Consider the following 19539-nt stretch of genomic DNA (forward strand, 5'->3'; position numbering starts at 1 on the left):
GTGGGGTGTGCCTGAGGCTGACAGAGGGGGTGCGTGGGGGACCCACACGTTGCTCCCACCTGTGTTCACGGTGTGCTTGGGCCAGGTCTGCTGGGGTTGGTGTGGAGGGGCGCGGGGGTCCCAGGCTGCTCCGTGAAGTGGGGAGGGGTCCCGTGAGTCAAGGGCATGTGGTGTCTCCGGCCCCATTTAACTGGCATCGTCTTCCCCAGCACCTGCCCTGGAGGTGCTCTCCTCTCATTTCCCTCCCGGAGAGGTGAGTCTGCTGAGACCCCTGGGAAGGCCACGCGCCTCCCTCTGATTGCCTGGCCTGGTCAAAGAGGCGGCCTCTCGTGGGACGGGAGCAGCCCAGGGACAGGGGAGAGACCCCAGGCCTGGCTGTGTTAGACGGCCCGTGGATGGGCTCCCAAAACACACCGTGTCACTGCCTTTCACTCGCGGGGGTTACAGCCGCCTGTGAGCCCTCCCCCCGGCCAGGCGGGGTGCAGACAGCCCTGGGGATGGAGCATCACTCCCACCCCAGTTGTAGGTCATTCGTTCACTTCTTGGCCCTTCTGGCTCCCCCGCCACCGTCCCTACTTCGGGCCGCGTCTCTGCAGCTCCATCTCTGGCTGGGCGGTAGAGACTCAGAGATGGAACCAGCGTGGCCCCTGGCCCCCGGGAGCTCAGAGCCTGGTAGAGGCGAGAAGCCACTCATTCATTCATTCACGCCTTCCGTCATCTTGTGTGAAAGCTGTGTATGTTGTGAGGCCCCGAGGATCGTGCGTCAGGCGGCGGCCCCGAGGCCACGTGTGAGCTGACCCCCTGCACCGCACTCTGCTCTGACCACACCGGCCTCCTCGCTCTTGTGTGTGTGCACAGGGCACCCCCTCGCCTCGGGGCCCGTGCTCTCACCGTGCCTTCTGCCTGGGACGCTTCCCCAGATGCCCGCACGACTCTAACCCTGCAGCCCTCCCAGACGCACCCCCGCCCCTTCTCTGCTCTTTACCCACGGCACGCGCCACCTTCTGACGTACTAGGCATCCCACCCATTTAACCCCCTGCTTCTTCCCCAGCACACACGTGAACATCAGCTCCACGACGGGGAGGTGTTGTCTGTCTCGCTCGTGGCCGTGTCCCCACGCTCAGCACAGGCCTGGCGCTTGTCAGAGCCCGGCGGGTCTTGTTTGGACGAGTGAGAGACAAGTCCCCGCCCACGAGGAGCTCGGAGCCCGGCAGATGCCCCATCTCACCCGTCCTCCACTCACACAGCTCACCCGCTGCCTCGCAGGCCGGCTCTCCCCGCTCCCCGACCCCCATGCAGGGCCGGCCCTGGGGGTCAAGGGCAGGTCCTTGTTAGCGCCTACGCGACGTCTCCCAGAGCCATCTCTACCCAGCGCTGTGGACCCTCAGTAGGGCAGCGTCTAGCTCCCCGTGCGTGCGGGGAGCCGAGCCCCACCCGTGGCTGCTTCCTCTAGGCAGTAGGCCGGGACTGCACCAGCGAGCCGTAATACATTGCTGCCCCTGCCTCACTGCGTGTCTCAGGCAGGCTCCTTGCCTTTTTCTGGGCCTCTGGTTCCCCACTGGCCCGAAGGGGAGGCTGGAGCTGATGGTCTCTCAAGATGAGGCTCCAGGTGAGCCGGACCTTGGCCCTCTGGGCCGGGGGACACCTCAGCGACCTCCGGCTGCTCTGTCCGCAGACGTGAACGAGTGCGAGACCCGGCGCTGCAGCCAGGAGTGCGCCAACGTCTACGGCTCCTACCAGTGTTACTGCCGCCAGGGCTACCAGCTGGCCGAGGACGGGCACACCTGCACAGGTACCTCGCCTCTGCCCGGCCCTCCTGAGAGGCGCCACTTCCTGTGCGCCAGGCTCCTAGGGTACCCGCCGGGCCGGGGACGCAGGGCACACGGAGGCCTCAGCGTCGTAGCGCGCCGAGTGCCAGCCGTGCGTTTCCTGGCTGTGCCACCTCGGACAGATGCTTCCCGCATCTGACCTCAGTGGGACGAAGGATTAAGTTAATTACCGTTGTCACCCCTGAACGACACGGGGCTTAGGGCCTCCCCTCCGCGATAGTCAAAAACCCACGTGCAACTTGCCAGGCGGCCCTCTGTATCCGCGGTTCCGCGTCTGTGGTTGAACCAGGGACGGATGGCGCGGTGCTGTAGCGCTTATTGAAAAAGTCCTCGTGCAAGTGGACCTGTGCGGTTCAAACCTGTGTTGTTCAGGGCTCAGCTGTACCTTGTCCACGCCCCGTCTGCTGCCTGCTTGGCCCTCCGCTGGCGGTAGCACGTACGGAGGGAAGCAAGCCCTGGCCTGCGGGTCCTGTGTGCTCTGTGGTCTCGGGCAGCTCTCTTCCTCTCTCAGCCGCGTCGTCCTCATCCGTAAAGTGGGCCCCGAGGCCCCGCGGCTGGGGCAGGGCGACCCCGGGCTCACGAGGGGCTGGAACTCTCTCTGGCAGACATTGATGAGTGCGCTCAGGGTGCCGGCGTCCTCTGCACCTTCCGCTGCATCAACGTGCCGGGGAGCTACCAGTGCGTGTGCCCAGAGCGTGGCTACGCCATGACGGCCAACGGGAGGTCCTGCAAAGGTGAGTGAGGGGCCCGCCCCACCGGGGCCTCAGGCAGCCTCCAGGCAGGCCCAGAAAGCCTCACGAAGCTGGCTGGGGTCCCAGAGCTCTGACGCCAGGTGCACAGGCGGGAGATGGCCGATGCCACCGGTGGCCACGTCCACCGAAGTCTACGCCTGGGACGAGGCGGGTGGCAGTGCCGCTGCCGCTCGACCCAGCCGAGAGTCTTCAAGGCTTGGATTGTGTCCGGGGCCCTGCCCTGCGAGCGGGACGGGGGTCCTGTGGGATGGTTGTAAAGGCAGGAGACCTACCCAGCCTATCCAAGAGAAGCCTCAGGGGTCCCAGAAGCTGGCCAGGGCTTCCTGGCTGCAGAGCCGTCTGCTTTTTAATTTAAAAACTAATCAGCCTGGGGCTTCCCTGGTGGCGCAGTGGTTGAGAATCCGCCTGCCGATGCAGGAGACACGGGTTCGTGCCCTGGTCCGGGAGGATCCCACATGCCGCGGAGCAACTAAGCCCGTGAGCCATGGCCGCTAGGCCTGCGCGTCTGGAGCCTGTGCTCCGCAACGGGAGAGGCCACAACAGTGAGAGGCCTGCATACCGCAAAAAAAAAAAAAAAAAAAAAAAAAAAAAAAAATCAGCCTGGACTCCGTAAAAGCGAGGATCTTACCGGCCGTAAACAGCTGTGCAGGAACGATAACGTATGTGCCTAGAGCGTGATCTCACTTTTGAGCCTGAGGCCCTCTGTTCTGCCTGATGGTGGGAACACAGCATGGGCTTCTTGGACAGCTCAGACGCCGCAGTGATTTTGGCTCTTGGAGGCGCTTCAGGCTGGAAACCTGTTCGCGTTCAGGACATCTCCCCCGACCCCTCCTCCCTGGCCGTCCTGGCCCGGGGGCTGGGGGAGAGGCCCGTGCTGGCGGCACAGAGGCTCCCAGGCCCTTGGCTACTGTACAGAGTGGAAGAGACGGGACTATGTGACGCTTGGGTGGCACGTGAGCTGTGCGCCCACAGGACGAGCTGCTCTGAGGCCCAGGCCCCTGGGGCGGGCTGGGGTGGCTCGGACGAGGGTCTCCAGCCCTGGGCATCCCTCCCATCGCCCTCCTCTGCTCCCCCCAGACCTGGACGAGTGTGCACTGGGCACCCACAACTGCTCTGAGGCCGAGACCTGCCATAACATCCAGGGCAGCTTCCGCTGCCTGCGTTTCGACTGTCCTCCAAACTACGTCCGAGTCTCTGAAACGTGAGTGCCCCCACCCCGGCCTCGGGCCCGGGGACCCTGCACCAATCCACGCTGCCCAGGGCGGAGGCCAGGTGACCCGTGGCGCGTGCCTTCACCGCCTCCTGCTCTTCACAGCCCCACTGCCAGGTCTCTGGTCCGATGACCATAAATGGTACAAAAGAGCACCTTGCAGAAAGCTTGGAGCATAGACTGTGAAAGGAAGAGGACTCACAGAAAAAATCTTCTCTTTCTCTCTCTCAAATACACACACGCGCACACACACACACGCGCACACACACACACACACACACGTTATCTTTTGCTGTGTAGCGAGTTTTTTCCAGCACTTCGCATCTTAACGTGACAAGTAGTTATCACCTCACACAGTTTTGGAGGGTCAGGAGCCAAGGAGCCGCTTAGCTGGGTGGTCCTGGCTGAGGGTCGCATAGGGCTGGGTCCTCTGAAGGCTCGGCCGGGGCCGCTGCCCACTCATGGCTCTGGGCAGGAGGCCTCAGCGCCTCACCATGGGGCCTCTCCATGGGGCCGGAGCTGCCCCGGCACAGGTCATCAAGAAGGCAAGTGATGGTCCTCTGTAACCTAACCTAATCCTAAAAGTGACACATCATCATTTCTGCCACTGGCCGCACAGTCCAGCACTGCACGGGGTACCCTGGGAGGCAACATTCAAAGTGTGACTGACGGGGGGGAGACACTGGGGCCATCTCGCAGGCTGGTGACCACACTCCCTAGTGATGCCTCTTGGTGTTTCGCCGTTATTTCCTGCCCTTTCCTTACTGAACATACATTTCCGTAGCGTACTCGCTGGAGCGTCCATCTTCTTTTCTCTGCGCGGTGCTGTCACGTAGACGTGCTCGGTTGTTCGAAGCTTGCTTTCTCTGCCTGGTCGCCGTCTTTTGCGTCTGTGCGTGCAGCCCGCCTGGGGTGGCACTTCTTAGCATGTATGCGCTCGTGATTTACTTGCCGGCTTCCCTGCTGACCCTGTGACATGCTTGCTCATACACACGGTGCCGGGGAGTGTCCATGTGCGGGTGTGTTGGGACGCTTGGGTGAGTGTGTCTGGGTGACCCTGGGCAGGTGACCTCCCTTGCCTGGGTGTCAGCTGCTCCGCCTGCAACGTGGGTGATGGTAGCGCCAGCCCCAGGGCGGGCGTCGGCACGGCGTGAGTGAAAACACGTCATGAGTTTACACGGTGTATGGCATGGCCTGGTGCCGCATTAGTGCCATGTGTTGGCGACGTCGTACCCCAACCCTGCGTGGCCGTGCACTGGGGTCCCCCGGTTGGGGAACTCTGCTCAGAACATCCTCTAGACCTGCTGAGCCCTGGTACCCATTTTGGAAGCACTGAGCTCTGAGACAGGGATTTAGTGATGGAGGTGACAGCGTCTCACTGCACCCAGAAGAGACCAGATCGTTGCTGAGCTTAGAAATCGAGGCCTGGGGCCCCGTGGGGTTTGGTGCAGGTTCTGTCATCGTGGTCCTGTAGCGTGGCCGAGCTCCCGGCGTCCTGTGGAGCAGCTGTGACTCGGAGCTTCTCTGATACCCGGAGAGGGGAAAGGGCAGGCCATCCCAAGTCGGAAGAGGAAATGGCTCCGAAGGGGAGTCAATTATGGAAGAAAAGGGAATCTGAGAGAAGATTACAACAGTAAAAACACCACGGCCCGGGAATCCATGCAAATAGGCAGTGTGCGAGGGAGAAATGCAGGCAGGGAGGTAACGGTGAAGGAAGGTAGGAAGGAGCGCCGGGCCGAGAGAGAGCTGCTGACGGGCTACCTGGCGCTGTGCTGAGAGCCGCATGTTTATAACCTCACCCCTGCCCACCGATGAAACCGCAAGGCCGTTAACCCGTCCTGCGGACGAGGAAGCTGAGGTCCAGGGAGGTCAGGTGACCCGGCAGGGGCTGCTAGGCTGCCGAGGGCGGGGCGGGGCGGGGCGGAGCGGGGCGGGGCCGGGGGGCCGGCGCCCGGGCCTGCGCGTGGCCGGCCGGGCCGGGGGGGAGCGAGCCCGCCGCTGACGCCCCCGCGTGCGCCCCGCAGGAAGTGCGAGCGCGCGCTGTGCCACGACTTCATGGAGTGCCAGAACGCGCCGGCGCGCATCACCTACTACCGGCTCAACTTCCAGACCGGGCTGCTGGTGCCGGCGCAGATCTTCCGCATCAGCCCGGTGCCCGCCTTCGCCGGCGACACCATCGCGCTGAGCGTCACCAAGGGCAACGAGGAGGGCTACTTCGGCACGCGCCACCTCAACGCCTACACGGGCGTCGTCTTCCTGCAGCGGTCCGTGCGCGAGCCGCGGGACTTCGCCCTGGACGTGGAGATGAAGCTCTGGCGGCAGGGCTCCGTCACCACCTTCCTGGCCAAGATGCACATCTTCTTCACCTCCTTTGCCCTGTGAGGCGCGGTCGCGGACGAGCGCGTGTGGGGGCCCCCGGTCCCCCGCGGGTCCGGCGCCCCGGCCGCACGCCTCTTTCCGTGCTCCCCGCCGGCCGCGTGGGGGGCGGGCGCTGGGGCCAGTTTACTCGGACCCTGTACATTAACTTAATTTTGCTGACTTGTCCCTCGCGTCTCGGCCTCTCCTGTGCCCCTGGAGGGAGCTTGGCGCAGGCCAGTGCTGGTGCCCCGTGCATGGGGTCGGAGGATCCGAGGCTGGACATGACCGAGACTGGAATCAGCGACCACGTTGGCGATTTGGGACTCAACTGGGTGACCTGTCCCCAGTGATGATATTCTGTTTCACGTTCCACTGTGATTAGCTCTTCACTTTTTTTAAAAAAATCGTTTTTAAGTGTTTTTGTTTAATTATAAAAGTAGTACAGGTATATTGCAAATATATATATATATTCAAATAGTACAAAAGGGTTATAAAGTAAAAAAGTGAAAACAGAAAAGCCGCTTCCTTTCGTGCAGTTTGCATGTGCCCGCGGTGCCTGGGTGTCTCGGGGCCCCGCCCTGGGTTGCCGAAAGGACGCAGGTAGGAGCGCGCTCGCCTCTGATCCTCCTCCTCCCGCGTCTCCCTCTTCCCCCCTCTCCTTCTCCGAATGTGGGCCTCACCTGGCTTGTCACTGTGGACACTGTCCAGAAACTGCACGTCTACGTTTATGGCTACTTTTCTCACCTCCTGACCGACCGACCGCTCTTTGCACCTCATGACGAACGAACGAGCGTGTGTGGGACCGTTTCGCATAGAGATGAGCTAGTGGTTAGCGAAACCCACTTCTCCCTCGGGCCAGCCGTTCTCCATTGGTGTTCCGTCCTGCGGAGGCTGTAACTCCGGGTCCCAGTGTATGTGGCCATTTGTCGGTATGACAGCTTCACCAGTGGTGCCCGGGCTATGGGGACACATCACGGTAGGTGGGAGGGAGTAACCTGCAGAAGGAGGCTGGAGTGCCAGCCAGTCGTTAGCAGTCCCTCCGGCGAATCGTCTCTCATGTGACTACACGTCTTTCCGGGACGAGGCCCCTCGGGTCTGCAGCGTCCATTTCACTTTGTCAGGTTCCAAAGGCTTCACCCTTCCAGCCGTCTGGTATAATGGAGCTGAGAGGCGGTGTTGCCCGTTTCTCCAAGCCTCGTGAGATAGGAACGTCCTGGACAAACGCAGTCGTTGCGTGACCCATTCATCCTTTCCCCGCAGCTACGATTCCCTTTCTCTCCATTTGTAGCCCGGTTCTTCCGCGTTGGGAACGGACGTTAGGTCTGGCCGTCGTGCTTGGTCCGGCGAGCACCTCCCCCCGCCCCGTCCCCCGGCCCGCTGCATTCATATAGGCAGAGTTAACCAGGGGGCCGTCTCAACCAGCGGGCGACACAGCTGCAGCCCTGAGTTTGCCACATGGGGTGAAGGCATCGGCCACCCCATCAAGCCCTTAGGAATTCTGACACCGAGGTTTAAAAGTCTAGTTCGGGCTTCTTGCTTAGGAATCAGCCCTGCTTTCTGCAGCCTTGCTCCTGGGACAGCTGCATCAGATACAAAAAAAAGAAAGTTGAGAGGGTGCCATGCCAGCATCCTCCCCCCGTGTGAAGAATTGTGCGGTGACAACAGAATCCTACCTTGGCTCCCTGGTGTTGAGGGGGAACATATATACTCAGGAAGGCTTGAAAGCCAGCCCTTCGCGCCTTTGTCTCCCCCGCCCCGTGTTAGACGGCTGGTGTCTCGGATGCCATTCTAACTCTCTGCCTAAACGTCGTTCCAAGGAGGAGGTCTGTCTGCCCGCTGTTGACACCGTGGGGTGTAACGTGTGGTCCTGGGTGTGAAGAAATGTGATTTGGTGGTCCAGACTGGCACAGTGTCTCTCGCGCCCACACTCTTAGAGTATCTTGAGCGTTTGCGTCTACCACTGGGCTGGATGTGCAAAGCCCCTTCCAGAGTACATGTCTCTTCCTGTCAGGACCCGTTTGTAGGCTCCTGGGGCCTCCATAATCAGTGCCTCCGGGCAGCTATGGGCAGGCCTTCCCCCCGGGGATTCTACCCCATAGCTGCCTGTGGTGTCCATGTCTCTAGTTGGTACAACAATTCTGTGGCCATACCGTGCCTCAGAGGGTGTGAGAGGAGTCTGTCTACACTCAACCCATCCCTGTGTCGCTGCGGCCCCCAAATGTCCACTTACTCCGTGGACCCAGATGGCCACCTCGGAGGAGCACCCCAGGGAACCTCCTTGCCAATCCCAATCACTTTCGGACCCCGGAATGGGGTTCTTCTGAAGGGCGTCAGCATGTCCCACTGTAAGGCACCTCCCCAGTCCCCATAGTGATTTCCATAGGGTGTTGCCCATGGGGTCGCTCCTGCAATAGGCCAGGCGTCCATCGCCTCTGCCTGACCGTAGGGCCAGGCCACTGGCCAGTAAGTCGATGAAAAGCCAAACGCAGGGGCAAACAGCATGCAGTTCAGCCCACCAAGCTGGTTTGTTTTTACCTTCTTCCAGCCGAGGGGCAGCCTTCCAGACACGACGTTGTCCCTACACCCTGGTCAGTCAACAGCTTTCACAGGGCGCCATGCAAGTGACCGTAGGATCTGGCAGCTCCTCGGGTGAGAACCTCACGCGGCTCCAGAGTCAGCGGAAGGGGTGAAATCTGCCGTCCCCCTTGCAGCATCTTCCCGCACAAACCGTTTCCATGTTATTATGGAACTCTTCCGGGTACCGCCCTCCCTTTGAGTGTTTCTCTGACATCACCCGAGACACTGTGGGTATTGCAGGTTTCAGGATTACTTTATGGTCTTCAGGCGTGAGGCGGTCTCCATCAAAGTAGCCAGCCAGTAATTGTCTCTCAAATGGAAAGCTTCCGGTCCCAGATCCACGTTTGGCAGATTTCACAGTTTGAGGAAATAATCCTCTCACAGCTGCCCATGTGTATCAGTCAGTGTTCTCTAGAGAAATAGAACCAATCGTGTATATATATGCATGTGTGTGTGTGTGTGTGTGTGTGTGTGTGTGTGTGTAGATAGATAGACAGGTAGATAGATAAAATAAGGAATCGGCTTGCACAATTATGGAAGCCGAGAAGTGCCAAGATCTGACCCAGGAAAGCTGGTGGACTGATTCAGCGTGAGTCTGAAGGCCTGAGAACCAGGAGTACCAAGGACAGAAGATCGTGTCCCGGCTCAGACAGGCAGGCAGGAAGGGCTGAATCCTTCCTTCCTCTGTCAGACCCTCGGCAGATCGGATGACGCCCGTCCACACTGAAGAGGGCAGAGGCTACTTTACTGAATCCACCAATTCGAACGCTAATTTCTTCCAGAAACACCCTCACAGATACACTCAGAAATAGCGTTTGACCAAATATCTGGGCACCCCATGATCCAGTCACGTTGGTACATAAAGTTAACCATCACGTCTTACTTCAGACCACCGACAATTTCCAAGGACCGCGCTCACTTCAGATCAGCTGGCTGCTGATGCCTTGTCCACCCTCAGGTTCAGTAATTCACTAGAATGCCTCACAGAACTCAGAAAAGTGCTATTCCTATCTTTACAGTTTTATTATAGCAAAAGGATACACATCAAAATCAGCCGAGGGGGCTTCCCTGGTGGCGCAGTGGTTGAGGGTCCGCCTGCCGAGGCGGGGGACACGGGTTCGTGCCCCGGTTCGGGAGGATCCCACGTGCCGCGGAGCGGCTGGGCCACAACAGTGAGAGGCCCGTGCACAAAACCAGCCGAGGGAAGAGACACACAGGGCAGGGTCCAGGAGGCGCCCTAACACAGTTTCTGGTTATGCCCTCCCCATGGAGTCCCAGGTGGCATAACCTCCTCCCAGCCTTCAGGTATGAGCATTGCCCACCAGGAAAGCTCCTCTGAGCCTCTGGTGTCCAGAGTGTTTACTGGAGCTGGTTGGTAGTTGGGGCACACCTATTCCCTGACACAAGGGGGCAGCACAATTGCTAATGATTTTACCAGCGGTGACCCGGGAGCATGTCCTGGTGGAGGGGATGCTGCAACAGATGCAGCAATGCAAGCATTTGAAAAATATAACAGCAGAACTGGCTGCTGGCCGCTCAGCTGTATTGCCCTGCGGAGGGGCAGTGAGGAAGTTGGAGCTGTTAGCAGGCAGGTATCGACTCGGGGTGAGAGGCAGGGGCCCTCGGTGGCAGCTCCCAAAGAGGCACGTGGCTCCTGCCGTGGAAGGGAAGACAGAGCTGTGTGACAGGCTGAAGACCTGCGTGTGAGAGCCGCAGAGATCCAGGGACGTTTGCTCAGCCGACGTCTGCCATGGGACGTTAAGGGCTGGTGTGGAAACCTGGGGTCCTCAAAATGGAGGAGACCCTCTGGAGGTGCAGAGGAGGCCAGCCCTTTCAGGAAGAGCCGGCGCTGTGTCCCTCACCACCACCAGGCCGCAGGTGCCCCCGCAGGAGCTGCCCTCACCTCCTCCGCTGGCTGCCAGGCTGATAGCAGCTTCAGTCTGTTTGGGAAATTTCCCTCCTGCGCAGTGGAGTTCATAGGTGATGGGCCTGAGCCCACAGCACCCGTGTTTCCCGACTCTGTGATTGGTTCCCGGTTGGGCCCCGGATGTACCCGAGGTCTTTGCGGGGATACTGAGACGGAGGTGGTTCTCTTGACCCCTGCCCGTGAACCTGAGGGGCTGTGGGGCCTGGAGCGGCCACCTCCACGTGGCAGCAGGTGAGAGGCGAGACTGAAGGCTGGGTGGAGCCCCCGAGGTGGCAGCGAGACCACAGAGCCTGAGCTCTGAAACCTACCGGGCCTGAGGCCACCCGACCTTTGACTTTTCTGCCTTTACCTTCTCCTTTGTGTAAGCTGGCTTGATTCTTTTCTGTCAAATGCAACAGGCAAAGTCCAACAGAATGCAGTAACAAACGCAGTGGGGAAGGGTGTGCCAGGCAAAGGGAATGGCATGTGCAAAGCTTCTGAGCTGGGGAAGAAGGCTGGTGTGCTGGAGACTTGAGGAGTGAGGGGCGTGGTTGGAGGGTGGGGGGCGGGTGAGCGGAGTCACAGGAGACCTCAGATGCGACCCTAAATAATTCTCAGGGCACTGAGGGTCTGTTGAAGCACTGGGGGGCCACCTCTGCAGTTTACAAACATCCCTCTGGCTGCAGTCTGGAGGGTAGATGGTAGGCATGTGGGCAAGCCCTGTAGGGGGCTTTTTTTTTTTTTTTCCTTTGGTAGTAGTTTTCGTTCTGTAATGGTCTTGGTATAGGTGTCATTCAGTCTCTTAATTGCTTTGCACCGCTTTAAACTTGTATCGTCGTCACCGTGGGTCTGGTGTGTTGCTGCAGAACCCTCCTTGGGGTGCCCCCGTACTGTAAACACAGTGATGCCTCCCAGGCCGCCCTCCAGAAAGGCAGCACCAGGCAGCCTCCTGTGCCCTGTCCCATGGGTGGTCTCGCCTGCTGACACGTGCCAAGCGGAGGAGCGGGCAGGGCCGTTGGCCTGTGTGCAGGGAGGGGGGTAGTGGTGGTTCTGAGCATTGTACGTGGGTGCCCACGCTTGCTGCATCCAAGCCACTGAGCTCCCCCAACATCAGGGCCCCTCCCGGCGAGCTGAGGGCCCGCGGGCTCCATTGCATGGCTGGCGCAGTGTTTAGAAGAGTTTTGAGCCAACTTGTAAACATGGAGAATTTTCACCCAAACTTGTAGGTTTTCAGCTTCTCTGGAAACCCCAGCCTTCTTCCTTCTTGTGGTTTCCCAAGGTAAAGCTATTCTTTTAAAATGTGTTGATTCGGTAGCCCCCATGGCCCCTTAGAACCTCATGGCCCCTGCGAAACAGACCATGGCAAAGTCATGACAGCCTGGCTGGAGATGGTGAGCGTCCCGTCACGGGAGGTGTGCAAGTTGGGCCCAGAAGTTCCGCCGGACATGGGCTGGGGCCCTGGAGTTTCTGTCTTGTCCACGTTCCATGATTTTGTGAGGCGGGCGTTGTCCCCTCCTGCTCTTCTGCAAGCCACTGGGGTGGAGTAGGTTCTCTCCCACAGGTTGGACGTTGCAGGCACGTGAGCCGGGCAACGGTGCCCCCTCGTGGCTGCAGCCCAGCCCAGGAGCTCTGCCTACGACCAATGCAGAGGGACGGATTTGGGCAGGTGGGATGGGGGAAGGCGTTTCTGGTGGCAGAGAGGGCCGGGGTACCTCAAGGCGGCACACGAAAGAGCCTGACCATGGCCCATTGTGGCTGGAGGGAAGGCTGTGGTGAGAGCAGAGGCTGGAGGTCTGCGGGAGGCCAGATGGGGAGGGCACCAGATGCGGAGCGAGAAGTGGTCCTCGAGGGGACGTGGGCCTGAGTGGCGCCCTGACTTTGGCAGCGTGATCACCCCTCCCTTGAACAGCAGGTGTGTCCGTGGCCCCAGTGCTGAGGTCTCCCGGGCTCTGCTCCTCTGCCCGTTCTGTGGGACCAAGAATTCCCACCCATAAGAATCTTCCTGGCAAGTGGATTTACTGACCTGGCCTGCCCTGCCGTGGATGGGACCACCATTGACGGCCAGGTGCTTTAATGGTGGAACTGGGGGCAAATGGTGCCACCCAGAGAACTGACATGCCTGGGCTCCACCAACATCTACCGGGAGACACCACAGGGGTTCAACCGCTGTGCTTGGGGTTCTGCATCGCTAAGATTGCTTCGCACCCTGCTGTGACCTGTGAGGGAGGGCTTCTGTTCCCACTCTACAGAACTGGAAACTGAGGTGCAGAGAGAGCATGTGACTTGCCCAAGGTCATACAGAGACTCAAACCCAGATGTGCGTGATCGCAAAAGCTTATGGCTCAAGGGAATGGGAGGACAAGGGACAAAACACTTGCAAAAGACACAAATGATAAAGGGCAGTTATCTAAAAAACAAAGAACTCAAAATTCAACAGTAAGAAAATGAATAACCTAATTTTAAAATGGGCGAAAGATCTGAACACACACTTCACGGGAGAAGATCTACAGATGGCAAACAAGCAAAGGTGCTCCACGTCATAGGTCATTAGGGAATTATAGATTTTAAAAAACAAGGAAATAATCACCGCACACCTCTTAGAATGGCCCAAATCTCGAATGCTGATAACACCAAATTCTGGTGAGGATGTGGATGAGCTGGCCCTCTCATTCACTGCTGGTGAGAACACAAAATTGTACAGCTACTCTGGAAGACACTTGGCAGTTTCTTACAAAACTCAAAATAGTCTTTAGGGGCTTCCCCTGGTGGCACAGCGGTTGGGAGTCCGCCTGCCGATGCAGGGGACGCGGGTTCATGCCCCGGTCCCGGAGGATCCCACGTGCCGAGGAGCGGCTGGGCCCGTGGGCCGTGGCCGCTGAGCCTGCGCGTCCGGAGCCTGTGCTCTGCAACCGGAGATGCCACAGCGGTGAGAGGCCTGCGTACCGCAAAAAAAAAAAGAGTAGTCCACAGGAGTTTGGGGGGAGGGAAGGATGAATAGGTGGAGACCAGAGGCGTTTAAGGGAGTGAAACTGTTCTTTATGATATTATAATGGTGGACAGATGTCATTATACGTTTTCTAAACCCATAGGATGTGAACCACCAAGAGTGAACCCTCATATAAATGGTGGACATTTGTTACTAACAGTGCAGCAGGGCTCATCAGTTGTGACAGATGCAGCGCTGTGATGGGGGATGCTGATGGTTAGGCAGACTGTACATGTGTGCAAGTAGGGGGTATGTGGGAGCTCTGCACTTCCCACACAATACTGCTGTGAACCTAAAACTGCTCAGAAAAATAAAAAATCACTGAGTTGCCCTAACCAGCCTCTGGAAACTCACAGTCTGGTGGGGTTTGGACAGAAACAGGTACAACCATTTGGAAGTCACTGCAATGATGAGGAAGCCACGGGGGCTGTGGACACTCAGAGGAGCTGTTACACTGGCATCAGGGAAGGCTCCCTGGCGGAAGTGTTGTCTCCACTGGGCTTTCACGGCCCAGGTGGAGGAGCAGGGCAAGCATTACAGGCAGAGGAACCAGCACGAAGAAAGGCACGGAGGTGTGAGGCTCTGGGGAAACAGCGGAAGTTCGAGGTGCAGAGTGGGGTTTCGAGGGCAGGAGGTCGGCTAGGCTGGAGGCGAGGTCTGGGTTTGCGGGGGCTCCTGTGGACCGGGGGGGTGGGGGGGGTGTGGAGGTGTGTGCGTGCGTGTGTGTCCGCGGCGACACCTGGCGGTAGCGCGCGGAACTGCGGGCGGCCGCGCAGGCGCAGACCGGGGAGAAGCTGTGCTCGCCTGGGCGGGCAGGGCAGGGCAGAGTGCCGGCCGGGTCCTGGAGCAGAAATCAGGGGGTCCGTGAATATAGATGCGCAAAATACGACATCTTTTGTTTGTCACTAACCTCTAATGGAAATGAAGCGTTTCCTTTCATTATGAGCGCAGGCAACAAACCGCAGTAGCATTAGCTGTGTTCCCATCCCATCTCAGGAATCTCAAAACAGCGCTTAGGCTCGTCAGTACTTTGAAATGACCACCTGCCGCTGGATCTTGTTAGGAAGCAGGCCCACGCTGTGCCGTAGTATAGACTTCTTTTTAGTATGTCGATAACTGTAATTTCAATCTAATTGGCAATTGAAAACCTACAGTGGGGCTTCCCTGGTGGCGCAGTGGTTGAGAATCCGCCTGCCGATGCAGGAGACACGGGTTCGTGCCCTGGTCCGGGAAGATCCCACATGCCGCGGAGCAACTAAGCCCGTGAGCCATGGCCGCTAGGCCTGCGCGTCCGGAGCCTGTGCTCCGCAACGGGAGAGGCCACAGCGGTGAGAGGCCCGGATACCACACACAAAAATTTTTTTTTAAATAAATAAATAAATAAAAATAAAAACCTACAGTGTCCTCCAGACTGCCAACTGCCTCTGGCACACACACGTACACACAAATATGCACACACACACACATGCACACGCAGACACGCACATGCACACACACAGTGTTTGCGACCTCCTCCCAGGAGGAATGACGACACCAGCGAGTGCCCCGCGTAAGGTGCTGACCATATAATTTATCGTCTGCATGTGCACGCTTGAGTGCAAAGGGGCAGCAGGTGTGCACAGACTCTCCCTCGCATCGGGGGCCTATGGGGTGCCAGTGGTTGTGTCTGTGGGTGAGTGAACCTGAGTGTGGAGGAACCAGTGGGGTGCATCTGACGTGGGGGGTGTCGTGCGTGTGTGTGTGTGTAGGGGGTCTGTCTCTGGTGTTTGGGTTCTGGCAGCCACCTGACCTACAGGTGGGACCAGGTGTTCAGCCTGGTCATTCTGGCCCTCAGAGGCCATTTTGCTCAGATGTTTCCAGGGGTGGCACTTGGTATTGGGGGGAGGTCTGCCCTGCCCCGTCTGAGGGAGACAGGTGGGCTCCGTGTCGCCTTCTTGCGTCACCAAACTCATCCTCCCTCCCGTGATCGCCCCCATTTTACAGATGCAGAAACTGAGGCCCAGAGAGGTTGCGTATTTTGCCCAGGCCACACAGGGAGTGCAGCCATGGATGATGAGAGGCAGGATTCCTGATCCTTCTGAACCTCGGCGTCCTTGCCTGTCATTTCAGGAGAGGAAGATGCCTGAGGCCGAGATAGAAGGGGGGGGGTCTCAGCGTTGGCCCCTCTCCTGTGCAATTCCCATCCCGACTCCTCATCCTTCCCAGCTTCAAGTGCAAGTTCCACGGCCTGGTATCGCTCCCAATCCAGCCTGGTACTCCAGCCACCCCAGCACGAGCCCTTCCTGTTTCCCTTGAGCGCCGTCACACCTCCAGGCCTCTGTCTATTCTGTTCGCTGCGCTGTGAGTGCCTGGCGGACTCACTCATCCTGCAGACCTCTGCTCTGACCCCCCCGCATAGAGTTGGTACGTCCCGCTCTGCTCCCCAGCCGCCTTCACACAGCCCTGGGGGCAGCCCTTCTCAGGATTTACCCAGATAAACACGATCTCTGTTTCCCCAGCACTTAGCAGCAGGCACAGCATAAAGTAGGCACGACTAAATGTTTATTGAGTGAATAAACAAACATGTTTGCACACCCCCGCACCCACCCATGAGCTGCTCGAGAGAAAGGCTGGGTCCTTTCCAGCTGTTCAGGTGGTAATCAGAGTTGGTTCAGCTGTCTAGGCTGGGCCCAGAGCTGCCAGAGGAGCAGGGCTGGCTGGTGGTGATGGCAGAGTTGGGTGGGGTCCCAGGCTGGGGTCTGGGAGCTGCACACCCACCGTGTGCTCCTTGGGGGGGGGGTCCCCCCGAGGGTCCCCCATGGGCTCAGCCCTTTGTGGTTCTTTCACTCTCGGCCCTAAAAGGTCGGTGCTGGGCCACACCTTATCCTCTCCTCTGTCCATTTATCAGGTCGGAAGCTCAAGGCCGGTCCGGCCCAGCTGGGGCCGAGGTTTATGTGCTCGTCCTCCCTACCCCGCCACTCTGACCCTGTGAAACGCACCAGGAAGGGCGGGGACAGGAAGGGGACAGCGGGTCTCTGCGCCTGCCCCAGGGCCGTGTCAGCCACGTCAGGATTGATGCTTCGATGCCCCCACCCTGAGAGCTGGTCTCCGGGCTGCCGCCCTTGGGCTGACGCTGGGCCGTCCCTGCAGGGGGCCTGGCCGGGCCTGCGGACCGCAAGCGGGCCGGGAGGGGGCAGCATCTGAGCAAGGGGGCCTGAGCTGAGCCCAGCCTGGTCCAGCTGAGACATCGGCAGGACATTGGTTAGGGCTTCAGTTTCCTCAGCTGTCAATGGGCATAAGTTTTAGCAGCCATCCGTTGGGCCCCTCGGACAGTGTACGTCCACATGGGTTAACGTGGGGACACCGGCCGTTTGTGTCTGTCTGGGGGGCTCTTCCCTCCTTGTTGTAACCAGCCACCCCAACCGCATCTTCTTTTGGGGAGCTCCCCTCCCCCATCCACGTGGTTTTCGCCGAACGCCTTCCCGTCCGGTCCATCCCTCCAGGCATCGGGGTTGCAGAGGGAGCCTCCTCAGCAGGGGTCCTCGGGCGCTGGCTGTGGCTCAGATGTTCCAAGGAGTCAAGGGAGAGGTGGTGTTAGGGGGCATGCTGGCTGCAGACTGAGTTCCAGAAGTCACAGTGGACAGGGTTGGGGGAAAGGGGCAGGTGAGCCAGAGTTGGATCAGAGGGTGCACGGAGGTGGCTTCTCAGGTCACCCGGTTGCTCAGTTAGAAACCTGGAGTGGCTGGACTCCTCTCAGTCGCCACCTGCTAGCCATCAGTGAGCCCTGCCTGCTGGACCCCCAGAACATTCTAGAACCCGACCTCTTCCCCGGCCTCTCCGCCTCCCTAACCCTCAGAACACTTCAGAACCCAGCCAGCTCTTCTGCCTCTCCTGTCAGCAGCCCGGCTCCAGTCGCCAGCATCTCTCACCTGGGTCCTGGCAGTGGCCTCAGCCTCACCCCTGAGCCACAGCCCTCCCGTCCGCACAGCCCTTTCTCCTCACCGCCTGAGCGGGTATCTTAAGTAACTTGCCCGCTCTCAGTCTCTCCCGCAACCCCCTCCCGGCCCCCACGGTTTGCCATCACACCCAGGATAAATGTCACTTCCTTACTGTAGCCTGTTAAGACGCTCCTAGTTCCGGCTCCCAGCCACCCCCTGACCTGACCTCGCACCCTTGACTCCCTTCCACGTCCACCTCGCTGTTCCTGATCCCGCCTAGTGCGTCATGGCCTTTGCACCGCTGTTTCCTCTGACTGGAACGCTTGATTCCCAGGTACTCATAAGACTCCTGTCCTCCCCTCGTGCGGGTCTTTCCTCAGCTGTCACCTCCGCACAGAGGAGGTGTCTTCCCTGACCCCACGTCTACAATAGACCCCCGACCCACTGCCTTGCATTGCTTGTCTCCTTAGCCTTCTTAATTTACCTTTAAAGCACATGCACTGATAATATTTTGTATATTTAGTTGTGCGATTACCGTCTGGGGTCCCTGCTAGACCGACCCAGTGGTGTGATGAGTGCTACGATGGGGGCTACTCGGGGCTCTGGGGGTGGCCTCGGAGCATGGCGCTGCCCCTCTCTCGGCCTCAGTTTCCCCTCTGTACCCTAAGGCCTGGGCCCTCCCTCTGGTACCGCCTGCTCATGCGATGTGGGTAATTCCGAGTCTTCGCTTTGTCGTGGAAGAGAGGTTGCCATGGAAACAGAGGCTGAGGTTCCAGCGAAGGGAGCATCCACCTCCCTTTGTTAGATCCAGGGAAGGCTGCCTCTGGGGGCCCTGCTGCCTGGTTTCGGGGAAGAATGCTGCCTGAGGTCTGTGCTTGTTGAGGGCCAAGGCCGGCCAGCCTCCTCACCCTCCAGCCTGCCATTCACTCCATCAGTTTGTGAGACACCTGCTGGAAGAAGTCACCGGGCGGGGTGGAGGATCAGGGGCCCAGGGACCCAAGGCATCTGGACCCAACCCTGTGTTTAGGCAAGTCCCCCGCGCCCTTCTCTGCACCTGCAGCCCTGGCATTTCCATCAGCTCACAGCTCTGCTTTGACCAGGCCTACGGGGCATATGCAGTTATGCTGGGGGCCGGGGCGCGGGGCGGGGGGTGGGGGGGGTCCCCGCTAGGTTCCACCAAAGACGTGCCCTGAGAGGTCAGGGCGCCGGCGCTGCAGGAAGCCCTGCTCTGCCTCCCGGCCAATCGCGGCCCGGAAGGTCCCTGACCCCGGGCTGGGGTGTGGCCGCTCTCTTCCCCGTCTTGTTGCTGCCCGGTCTGGAGGGGTAGGAAGCCCTGGCCCCCTGGAAGGGCCGCCCTTCGCACAGGTGGCAGGGCCCGGCCGTGCGGAGTCGCTCCCTCCCACCGCCCCGCGCCCCATCCCCGCTCCCCTGCCACCTGGCGCCCCGGTACCGCCGGAAGGTCGGAGCCGCACCGCCAGACGCCGCCAGGGGGCGCTGCGGGCCTCCCGGCCGCTCCCCAGGCCCAGGCGGTGGACCGCCCACCTCACCCCTTGGTCTGGCTGCTCATCGCTGCCCGGGGAGGCGGGCCGGCGGCTCAGACCCCGACAGCGCCGCGGCTCCCGCTTGAGCGCCCACCGACAGGTGCCCGTGGTGGAAGCCGCCCCCTCAAGGCATCCTGGGCCACTTCTCGGAAGGGCACAGGTGCGCACCGATGTTTTCCTGGAGAGCCGAAGGCTGAGTTCTCGAAGACGTTCCATGAAGGAGCTTGCAGTCTCTTCGGTGTCTGTAATACTGCGTTTTCCACATCCCCGCACCAGAATTCTGGCCTCCATGCGCTCTAAATTGTAGTGCAGAGCCTGGAGCCGGCTGTCTTGGCTTCAAATTCCTAGTCTGCCACTAAGCAGCTCGTGCCGGTGGGCAAGCCGTGAACTTCTCTGTGCCTTGTTTCCTCACCTGAGAGGTGGCTGCACACCACCATCGCTGTGAAGTGGGGATTATTATCG

At 59.7% G+C, this 19539-nt stretch overlaps 1 protein-coding gene across 4 annotated transcripts in view; it reads left to right on the top strand.

Annotated features, from left to right (window-relative positions):
• FBLN2 (fibulin 2) overlaps positions 1 to 6667 on the top strand; it is a 69820-nt gene extending 63153 nt beyond the window's left edge. For all 4 annotated transcript variants that reach the window (XM_067043357.1, XM_067043355.1, XM_067043356.1 and 1 more), the window contains 4 exons: positions 1677 to 1793; positions 2436 to 2564; positions 3660 to 3783; positions 5817 to 6667. In XM_067043357.1, coding sequence (XP_066899458.1) covers positions 1677 to 1793; positions 2436 to 2564; positions 3660 to 3783; positions 5817 to 6174 — 728 coding nt within the window. In that variant the 3' untranslated portion in view covers positions 6175 to 6667. The remainder of the gene's footprint in view (positions 1 to 1676; positions 1794 to 2435; positions 2565 to 3659; positions 3784 to 5816) is intronic.
• The last annotated feature ends 12872 nt before the right edge of the window (positions 6668 to 19539 follow it).

This window comes from Kogia breviceps, chromosome 10, assembly GCF_026419965.1.
Source record: "Kogia breviceps isolate mKogBre1 chromosome 10, mKogBre1 haplotype 1, whole genome shotgun sequence".
Classification (NCBI taxonomy): Eukaryota; Metazoa; Chordata; class Mammalia; order Artiodactyla; family Physeteridae; genus Kogia; species Kogia breviceps.